The sequence below is a fragment of the Numenius arquata genome, chromosome 25, assembly GCF_964106895.1.
Source record: "Numenius arquata chromosome 25, bNumArq3.hap1.1, whole genome shotgun sequence".
NCBI classification, from domain to species: Eukaryota; Metazoa; Chordata; class Aves; order Charadriiformes; family Scolopacidae; genus Numenius; species Numenius arquata.
Genome location: NC_133600.1, coordinates 3541897 through 3553284, shown reverse-complemented (window position 1 = coordinate 3553284; position 11388 = coordinate 3541897). Strand labels below are relative to the sequence as shown.

The window sequence follows — 11388 nt, the reverse complement described above, 5'->3', positions numbered from 1 at the left end:
AGATGGGGAAGGAAGACGACAAGAATGACCAAAATCTGGCCATTTCTTCCCTAAGTCCCTTCCTGGTGACATGGCAGAAACGCACACATCTATCACAGGTCTTTAAGAGAACTAACGGTAAGAAACATCTCAGCTACGAAACATTTCTTTCCCCATCTTCCCCAGCTTACAAAGAAGATAGTGTTTCTTTACAAAAAAAAAAAAAAGAACCCAGAACTTTCCAGGACATCTGCTCTTGTTCTCTCACTCCCCGCTGTAACACCAGTCACATTTCATCTGGGGGGCGAGGAGGGGAGGATTTTGTTTATTTTCTGGTTTAAAGCCATAATCTAGAAAAATGTTTTGTGGAAACTTTTGTTTTCCTATTTTTGTTTGCTTTTTTTTTTTAATAATGCTCATTTATAGAAAACTTCACAAAGGTGACATCTATGTACAGAAAACACAATTCCAAAGGCTGCTTCAGTAGTCAATGTAATAGCACCTTGAAAGACAAAAGAGTTTGACATATTTTTAAAAAGTCATTTTGTCAACTGTTAACCCTTTCCAAGCCTCACCAAAAAAGGAGCCAGCCACAAAGCTCTGTTAGTACAAACTCCTCCAAAGTCTCCGCGTGAAACGCTGCCTAAAGGTTTCTCAAGCTCCCTACTCTATGGGTCAGCAAGGTCTGGCAAAGGAGAGGTAGCGTCGCAGCCAGACGGGGGGTTTCTCGCAGCTCAAACCAAGAGTAGATGAAAAGAATTCACAGCAGGCTATTGCACAAGGATGGTCTTCTATTCCACAGTTTCCTGGTTGTTTTTTTTTTTTTTTTTCCCACAGGCTTGAAAAGGGTTAATTCAATTTTTTTTTTTTTTTTTTTTTTTTCCTTTTTTAATTAATCCTGGTTAAAACATGTTGCTCTGAGTTCCAGGCTGGTACTGTGTCTGCAACAGGCTCTCCATAAAGGCCAAGTAATCTGGGTTTTGTCCGTATTCTTCAGGATTTCTTGAATTCCCCAGCCGGGGGCGCTTGGCTGGTCTCACCTCATCTCCCGAAAATACATCTTCCTGAGGGGCCCCAGTGCTGAGGGACTGCGGGAGACACGAAAGAGCAATCGTTAGAGGTAGGTACGGCAGGAGAACGGGGGAGCACACTGTGGAACAGGGCGAGCGAGTCAACAACTGGCTTCAGAGCATCGCTGTAGGAAAAGCCAACTCCGAAACATGCAAAGCTCACAGCTGAAATTAAAAATACTGGGCTTCTGAAACCAAACTGGAGGGAGAAACCCTCGAGTCGCCTTCCTTCTGTTTCAGAATATCTCTCACTTCAGCTCCTGCCTCGCTGGGTCTCTGTTTACTCCTACCCTCCTCTGCCTCTTCAGGTTATTCATTCCTAGGAGAAGGCACGGAGGAAACTGGGGCTTCCCTAATGCCTTTAAAAACCAGACCCAAAGAAAGCATTTGGGGATCACTGTGCAAACAACTGCTCCTGGTCGTCCTGCTCTCGCACTCTCAAATGAGATGCATTTCTTGGTAGAAATTATTATCTCCTATCGCTTTGTTCCTTTGTTCTGCTGTTCTGCACTAAAGCTCCGGGAGCATCCTCTCCACCGAGCACGCTCTAACGCTCCTGGCAGCAGAAAGTACCCGAGAAAAGCTGAAGCTTTCAACCAGACTTGAAATTTTTTATTCACTTTCCAGCTGGAAATTCACTTTATTCACTTTCTCTGGAACTGTTATAAAGCCTGATGTCTCCGCTGCTGAGAATACATTTTTTTCCGACTTCTGTATTTCAAGGCTCCAATACATTGTCTGTATTATTAGATAAGCTTAAATAAACTGCTTGTGCAATTAAACAAACTATTGTGCACATCCTAGAAATTAATTCTAGGGTGCTTCTTTGCCACTGTAAGTCTTTCAAGGATAACAAGGTAAATTATTAACCTCTAAAATTTATGCCATGAGGTCTTATTGAGATAAAACAACCTCAAACAAGATGGAGAAGCGCTTCAGAGCTACCTTACAGAAAGCATTTTGTAAGTGGGTTTTTGGGTAAGACCCTTGAAGATTTTTATGCAGCAGCAAACGACAGTCTCCTCCAAACTGTCATCGGTTCTTCCGCAGACCTGCCCATCACCAGGCAGGTTTTGAGCCTGCGCATCTCACACTCCTGGTGTGGCCACGGATTCACAGGGTCGGTGAATCAGGGGTTTAACGTGGCACAGCACTTCAAATATCCTTAAGGGAAGGCTTTTGTCTTGCGAAAGAGACGGAAGCCCACAACCTTCTCCCAGGGTAACTCTGTGGATCATGGTTGCCATAAGAGACATTTAGAATGAAGAGGAAAACTGTATATTCTCCATTTGCGTACAAACCAGACTCATCATTTGTTTAAACGAGATGGCTTTAAAGGTTAAAGCACCAGGTTTGAAAACACCCAGCAAGTCTGGAACTATGAAATAAAGCTATGAAATAAATCCCTCATATTTTCTAGGCTCGGTAATTCCATTGTACGCAGTTAAAGACAGCCTGATCTTTTAGATTAAGAGCTTTATAGGTAAGAGCTATGTTCTAAATCTCCTATTTGGTGAGAAACAGGGGTTTCATCCATGTTGCTAATCGGTTCTCCAGAAACCACTTAGCTGTGGACTGATTCACCTCCTTCTGATGAAAGGCAGCATTCAGGCAGGACGGCAGGCCGTATAACTAAATTCATATGGTGTAAAATGAGATGAACATAATCTTTTAACCAGAGAAACCAAAAGTCAGATCTGAACATGTGAAAGGGAAAAATCATTTCTACGCTTCTCAAGCACTTACATCAAGGATTTCTTCTACTCTACATATTTTGTGAATGACGAGTGGTTTTACAGCCACATAAAGTGGAGGCTGCATTCACCTAATGCCTGAACAACACGCTCAGAGAACACGAGCGCTGCGACCACAGCCATTCTGATACCCACCAGGCGAGACTTCACTCTCTTGGGAAGCTCTTCCTCCAAGGTATAAATATCCCCACGCTTTACCATCAGCTGGGAACCATCTTCAAACTCGACCTATAGAGCAGGCAGAAGAGGAAATAAGAACTTGGCCTCTACATTTGCAGAAACTCTACAGTCCATTCCCCGACTGTGCCACGTATGGTCCCTTCATGGGAACGCCAAGGAAGCATCAAGGGCCAGCTCAGAATACCAGAATAATGTGGGGTTGGCAGGGACCTCTGGACATCATCTCCAACCCCATGCCACAGCAGGGTCACCCAGAGCAGGTCCCACAGGAATGTGTCCGGGGGGGTGTTTGAACATCTCCAGAGAAGGAGACTCCACCACCTCTCTGGGCAGCCTCTTCCAGGGCTCTGCCACCCTCAAAGTGAAGAAGTTCCTCCGCATGTTTAGGTGGAACTTCCCATCTTCAAGTTTGTGACCGTCACCTCTTGTCCTGTGCCTGGGCACCACTGAAAGAAGACTGGCCCATCCTCCTGACACCCACCCTTGAAGTATTTATAGGTGTTGATCAGATCCCCCCTCAGTCTGCTCTTCTCCAGACTGAAAAGACCCAAGTCCCTCAGCCTTTCCTCATCAGAGAGATGCTCCAAGCCCCTCATCATCTTTGTAGCCCTCTGCTGTACCCTCTCCAGCAGTTCCCTGTCCTTCTTGAACTGGGGGGCCCAGAACTGGACCCAGTGCTCCAGATGGGGCCTCCCCAGGGCAGAGCAGAGGGGGAGGATGACTTCCCTCCACCTGCTGGCCACACTCTTCTTGATGCACCCCAGGATGCCATTGGCCTTCTTGGCCACAAGGGCACATTGCTGGCTCATGGGCATCCTATTGTCCACCAGGTCTCCCAGGTCTTTTCCCCACGGACGATCCCTGTCCTTGGCACTGCAGGTCCCTAGGACCCCTGTAGAATGGAGCTTTTTGAAAATCCCTGAAGCGTGGTAAAGATGCTGAACCCAAAAAGTGCTGCTCAGGCCCCCCTGTCCTATCAGGCCCACGCAGGTCCACTCAGTGCTCCCATGGATCCTAAAATGTCTCTAATGCAGCTGGAGCTCCATGTCTGTACTACAGTCAAAGCACTAGAGATTTCTACTGATTTTTGATTCAAACCCTGAAAAAAAAGCAGCTTTTCACCTACAACAAAAGGCAGCCCTGTATGCAGGCAATATGGTAATAAGAATTTCTTTCATCTTAAACAAAGCATTTTCACACGTCACAAGGAAACAACTCCAACTACTAAAATACATTTGTATTTTAACAAGCAGAAATAGTCAGCCAGGTACAAAACCCGGTGGTAACTCCTTGCGTCAAACCTTTTCTGCTCTGATTGTGTCATGAATTATGCATCGGCTCTTACAGGAATGTTTATTCATGGCAACGTGCATCTAAAAATGTTAAAACTATTAAAAGTTTTTAAAAGATTCTCATTTCCTTTGCTCAAGACTTATTCTGGATAATGTAGGAGGACACAGACCACGGCTTAATAGGGGATGGCAGGTTCAGAGTGGACAAATGCAGGAGGAGGAAAGCATCTATGCTCAAACTCCTCCTCCCACGCCGCCCGGGTCTTGCAGTCCATCATTTAAATTCCAAATTAGCGATATGGGTTATATATCAGTATGAACACACATTGGAGTAAATTAAAAGACAGTCATTTGGGCTCAATTTTTTAAAAAATATACACCTCTAATCTTAGCACACAAAATACAGACTTAGAGATGTGAACTGGGGAGCTACTGCAAAATAAAACAAGTTTAAAATGCAAAAGCTAATCCAGGCTGTCTTCCTGTGAACACACTTATTTCATGACAAACCTGTGTTTTTAAATATAATCCTATTCCAAAACAGATAAAAGAGATGCAGCAGAAGTACTGAAAAAGTACGTAGGGAACCAACGTGGAAAGCTTTTCAGGCTGTTTTCCCCATGGAGAAGAGCCTTCCATACAGATAACTGCATGATTTGAAAAACACAGACTCCTCACGCATATTTTTCTGTCATCGGGCACCACCAGAGGAATAGCCTGTTTCAAATTATCCTACCTTTGAGAAATCAATGACAATTTCCTATCCTGTGATTAAAGTGGAAAGCATGCATAACAATAGATCTTTACGGAACTATATATTGTACTTATTCCTAACCAGGGTCAGCTCAGATCTCATCTCCTCTGAAGCAGTTAACACCCATTAGACACACCACAAAGACTGTTAATTGACAAAGTGGATTATTGGGCTTCACACACAGGTGTGAAACACTCCGTGTGGAAAGGACAGAAACCAGAACCCCATTTCAAACAAATACACGACACAGGACTTCCTTTGCCTTTTGTCCAGGGGCATTAATAGCTTAAAAATAACAAATATTTGCAAATTTCAGCGTGTATTTTTCAAAACGATGTGCACAAAGTATGCTTCCCGAAGGACTACAATCTTCCAACTTCTTGGTACCATTTTAAAAGGATTTAGTTAAATGAATGTACTGCATTTTATGGAACCTTCTGTGCTGAAGTCCTAACACTGTGTACCAGGTTAAATCTTCCTTTACTGACTATTAGAACCTTCCACAAACAAAAATCCCAGATGTGGAACAGACTCAAAGACCCAAAAAAACCCCAAATGGCTTCTGTTTTTTCTCACCTTAAACCCAGAGATGGTAAGAGTGTATGAGACCAGAGATTGGAGGTTTCCAGTTCCTCCCACAGCAGCAGCAGGACATCACTCCCACATGATGCTGCTCCACAAGGCACCTTGCCATGACCAGAGGATTATTTTTTCCCCACCTTGAAGTAGTCTCCTGACCCATAGCTTCCCTTAATTCCTCTAAAAGCGTTGAGGAAAGTTGTAATTACCGACTCATGGGGAACTACAGATAACGAGCTCGGCTCCAGCCATAGGAGAGCCAGTTCGAGTAGGTCACTTCTGACCCAAGTCAGATCTGAGCTATGAGGAAAAGGGCAAATTTATTTTGTATTTTAAAAGCAGATACAGTCTAGACATACATCTATCCATAAATCCACATTCTGCCACAGAAAATGTTACCCTGATCCTACTGCTTTAATTTCAGAAGGCAAATTCTCCCTTGATGACCAGAGCGGGCACTCAAGACCAGTGCGCTATGCAACTGGGGCAACCATCAGACACGTTGACGTGAGGTCCGTGGGTCCTCTTTCATACTCACCTGGTAAATCTGACTGATCTGGGCTGCAATAAACTTGGCCTTATAGACGATTCCGTCCGTCCACTGCAGCTGCACCAACTCGCCCTCCGGAGGGGGTCCCATCTGGATGCAGTCTCTGCTCTGAGGACACAGAGTGGAAGACGTCAGTCAGTCAATGCGGACAAAGCTCAGAACCAAAGAGGTACCTTAAAATCACTGCTCAAGGAAGTTGCTACACAACACTATCACTAACTATAAGGGATTTTCCGCGTTTGTGATTAATTTCAGTCATCTCAAACAAAGCCATTAACCAGTGACAGAGCAGAAATAAACACCTGCGCCTCCTTCTGGTGCCAGTACCCGCTTCTAGGAAATTTCTCATTACAAAACCTGAAATATCAACAAATATCAACAAAACCAAGTGGGGTGATCTGCTCTGTTTCACACGGTGAATCAGTGGCACAATCAGGAAGGGAATGCAGGAGCTGACAAGTCAGCCTCTTCCAGACATTCCTTCTATTAAGTGAATTCCTTATTTTGAAGCAGAAGTGCTTACAGACAACCTGCTTCCCCCATGAATCACACTTGCTGGTTGCAAAATAAGAGATTATTCAACCACAAAACAAGTAAGATGCAACTTCAAACAAACATGGCTTTCTGTTCCGTCATCTGCGTACAGCAAAATCCCATCTCTGTAAAGGACTGAAAAAATGAAATGAGATAATGTCATAAACAAGGAGAGTAACGAAGAGCAGCGTGAGTTCTTCTATGCAAGCAGGAATTTTACTTTTTAAATTTATTCTTTTTTAAGTTTTACTTTCTTGTTCCACCTCAAGCTGCACAGAAGAGGAAAGCATGCGTTATGCTTTGTACTCATCTCTAAGGGTAATAGTCTCCACAGAGAGCTGCTTACAATAATGCTTTCTGGGTAAACGTTGTCACTGTATGAACCATCGTCAAAGTTTACTTCGTAGAAGGTCTGCGTTGTCATGCCGATGACTTTACATCTGTAGTAGAGTCCATTCCGGTTCTTCGTGATCACAGTCTGTCCGAGAGTCACCTCCCTTCGAAACGGAATCTGTGTTGTGGAGAAAAGGGAATAATTCACAATTTTCAATCATAGAAGCTATCCCAAAAATACAGGCACAGAGAAACCGCTCTACGCAAAAAAAAAACCCCACAAAACAAACAAAAAAACCCAACCCAAACCTAAAAAACATACATTCTGGTTGGCTGCTTTGTGTTTGAAGCAAGTGATGGACACGACATAGGGCCAGTCGTCGGGCTCCATGGGGACGCCGGCTGCGTGCGCGCAGGTGACGTGGAAGGAGGTGGAGCAGTGCTCGTAGGAGCACTGGATGCAGGCGCCGGACACCTTCTTCATCCGCTTCCGGCAGTACACACATTTCTGAAACAAAACCCGGATCAGTGTTACACAGGCAGTTGCAGCGGCTGTAATGCACCGTACGGCACCGTCACCCGACCGGGAGAAGTCTCTGTCATTGGTGTCCAGGGCCCAGGAGCCCCTGCAGAAACGGTGACATTTCCTGCTGAGAAGACAAGGCCAGTTCTTCCAGAGTTGCCCATTTACTCCTGCCTGGACTCACTCATAATGCAGGAAACTACAGCAGATACTAATTTACCATTCCCTTGGTTCAAGGCCAGGTTGGACGGGGCTTTGAGCAACCTGCTCTGGTGGGAGGTGTCCCTGCCCAGGGCAGGGGGTGGCACTGGATGGGCTTTAAGGTCCCTTCCAACCCAAACCAGTCTGTGATTCCATGATTCTATGCCGTCATCTGCCAGTGGCTCAGCCCTCCAGACCCAGGGTGGACACCGAAATCCAGTTTGTGCCTCTGTTCTCTGGCCAGGGGGGGTGTGAGAAAGAGGGGGTGACACCAGCCACACGTGACAGCGTTATTAGGGAACTGCTCCAATTCGATACTGCTCCTCCTCAGACACACCGAACGTCCCTGTGTTAATTCAAACAGCAGCCAGGTCGTCACAGCTACACTGCTAGAAAATAATGTTTTCCTTTTTTGAAAGAACAGAACGCCGAGTAACTGTGTAATAATTTGCTCTATTATATTTAATGGAACATTATACCTATTACCTCTAACAGAATATAATTTTATATAATGGAGCAAAAATATTGCATGTTTATTTTACACACAGAAATATATCAACCCTAAATGTTTCGCTGGTGTGCATGTCAGATTAGCTATCGGAGTTAACTCAGTCACTGTTTTGCAAATCAAAGAAATAAACACATTGTACCAAACACCAGAATTAATGGGGGAAATAAAAAGTTATGAAATCTTTTGGTATTTTTTAAACTTTTTCAAAGCAGATGCAGTTATTAGGCTAATCCAATCAGACAGCACTTTGAGGGGACAGGCAATCAACTACGATCCCAATCTAATGAAATTTAAGTCGGACACTTGCGTAATGTTCCCAGGGCACTATTTGGAAGCACCGTTCTTAGCTTTTAACATTCCAAGTCGAGGGAACATGTCACTGAGCGATGGCAGCTGCTTCACCTTATCTGAGCCTTGGATAAGGCAAACAGGGGGGAAATTAATATCACACATGAGAAGAACACGCGTTTTACTTGTTAGAATGAATGGCTCGTACAAATAAAATCCTGAGAGATATTATATGCCCATGAATCTGACTGTACAGCTCCATAATTTATTTATTACAAAGGAATAACTTCCACGCATAAGGAGGAAGAGAGGAAACAGTCACCGTTAGTGCCGTTTCCAGATGCCCGTCTCCAAACCCCACCGCACCGTCCTTCCCGGTCCACCCACTCAGTGACACACGTCTCCTACAGACATACTAGAAATGACAGATTCTTTTTCTTTCTGTGGTCTCTGATATCAAACAGAGCCTTTCTCCCCTCCTTCACTCCTCGTGGCCTCTCCTTTCCCTCGCTCCCGTGAAAGCGCTGCTCGGGGTACACCACATTACAGAACACACGACCTAAATTTTAAGATCCGTATGTATTGCTGCATCCCACGGGATTAGGAATGTAACATAAGCTGCCCGAGATCACACAATAAGCCAATACAACCCCCAGAAGTGCAAAATTCACTCTGCTTCCAGATCGGAGCCGTCTTAAAATTGTACCCTCAAAAATATGAAGAGTGGCATCATATTATAAACTATCCGGTAAATGGAAAGTAAGATTTGCCACATTTCAACATTGTATTTGTGTCATCACACCTAGGAGCCAGGGCCCCACTGCACTAGCCACAACACACTGCCAAGACAAATCGATGACCAGTCCTCCTCCAAAGAGTATTTCCCTTTTCCTTGAAAGGGAGGTGCATTCCTCCCCATTTCTGGGCAGCATCACCCCCTTCCTGGACTGGGGCTGCCCCACGCGTGTATCAAATAAGTCAAGTTCACTTCCTCTGAATTAACTGAAGTCAGTATGTTTATACCAAAGATTAATTTGGCTTTTTTACTTAAACTAACAAAAGCCAGGAAATTCAAAGCCAGAGCCTCAGTGTTGCCAGAATGTGTTTTTTTAGTATTTAATAAGCGATGCCTTTATCGCTCTGTAAACCGTGTTCAAAAGCCAGATAAGCAGCACAGCAAAGTGCACAGCAGGAACAGGGTGCTGAAAGCAAGTCAATAGCAATGAGATCTCATTATTAAACTGTCAATACCTAATTCTGCCGCCGGCAGGGCCAACCGCTGATATACAGGGTGCTCGATACTGCCTCCGGGGAGCATTCACCCTCCCGTATCAGGAATCTGCCTTTATTGATGCGAACGGGGTTCTTCCAAGCCAGAAGGTTTAGCATCACAGCCCAGTGGCAAGAAAAACTCCCCGTGACAGGCAAAAGAGCTACACCAATGGAATATTCAGAGGAAATACGATCAGAGGATAAAGAAAAACGTGAGTTACAGTGAGACCGAAATGTAGAAGATGGTGGAAGGAGTGAAAATGCAGAAGATCTGGAAGTGTGGGAGATGGGATGGACGGAAGCACCGGTGCCAAGTGCTGTGGTGTAAAGCAGCACATGTAGATTTAAAGATATTTTCTGCATGAGGGGAGGCGGCAGGAAGGGAGAAGGTCTAAAGCACAGGAGACAAATCTTCAGAATAAATGCCCACCGGAGAGTCGGGTCATAGCGGAGCGTAAGGAATGGGCTGTCTCCTGCATGATGAACGCTGCAATTCATTTACTCCACTGAGGAATGACAGCTAATTATTCCAAATTTCCACGTCATAAATAATTTACGCGCGCAGGCCCGTAATACACCATTAATCAGGAAGCATGCAAACTGCATTCTTTAAAATGATGCAATACCCCCAAATGGGCTGAAAAGTCTGTGCTTGAAAGGGGAGGCTGGTGCACGCTCAGAGAACAGGAGATACCTTTAAACAGATCATTGCAACTCCTTCTTACCTCTCACAGGAACTTGAAACAATACAAAGAGATATATAAAAATAAATAATCACAGATAACCCCTACCCCTCTTCCCTTCATCAGCTTCATTCATTCACTTCAGCTGTCCCCAACCTTCACATCATTCCTTCTCTCCTTTTCCATATTTTCCAGCGACAAAGGCCATCTCCCCAGTTTTATCTGGTGCTGCATCAACCCCGTCACTGCCAAAGGCATCAGATCCAACGCCACCTCCCTTCAGTCACCTTCGGTTCATCTCCTAAATGCAGCTGCACCCCTCCGAAAACCAGACACCACCTCAATTCCTCCACAGACTCCTCATGTGCTCCATGAATTACCTGCAGATTCCTATAAAGATCCTAAAACTCTCCACGATGGCTCATGAGTGTGTTTCTCCACACACTCTTACCCAATTTAAATCCCTTTTGTACTTCTTCACACACTCCTCCAATGCTATAAGCACCACACCCTTTATATTCTGCCAGCCAAATTAATATTTTTTTTAATCTTTACCTAGTTCATAACTCTAAAACCTGTTTCAATTTTAGCTCGAGATAATTTATTTGCTTTCTTTCCTGGAGCAAACGACACTCATAAAGCCACAATGTATGCGGTGACAAGACATGGATGGAGGATGCATACACATGCTCTAAAGGTGTTCACAAATACAGACCAACAGAGCAGAAAGATTTTTATAATCAGTGTAAATACAACACTATTTGCCTGATGACATTCTTGAACCCAGAGTAATTAGGCTGAAAGTCTACTTCTTACATGCCAGCAGCTGGGCTGGCTCTATAGGGCCACCAGGCATCTTACAGAGGGATCCCAACGCCACGGGAT

At 44.5% G+C, this 11388-nt stretch overlaps 1 protein-coding gene across 3 annotated transcripts in view; it reads right to left on the bottom strand.

The window, feature by feature from the left end:
- Positions 1-456: 456 nt before the first annotated feature.
- Positions 457-11388, bottom strand: part of KDM4B (lysine demethylase 4B) — an 81294-nt gene continuing 70362 nt past the window's right edge. For 2 of the 3 annotated variants that reach the window (XM_074163963.1, XM_074163964.1), the window contains 5 exons: positions 7348-7533; positions 7039-7203; positions 6147-6266; positions 2939-3031; positions 810-1067 (listed from right to left, as the gene is read on the bottom strand). In XM_074163963.1, the coding sequence (XP_074020064.1) occupies positions 882-1067; positions 2939-3031; positions 6147-6266; positions 7039-7203; positions 7348-7533 (750 nt within the window). In that variant the 3' untranslated portion in view covers positions 810-881. Of the gene's footprint in view, positions 1068-2938; positions 3032-6146; positions 6267-7038; positions 7204-7347; positions 7534-11388 lie in introns of all 3 variants that reach the window. The other variant, XM_074163962.1, reaches the window with a different exon arrangement.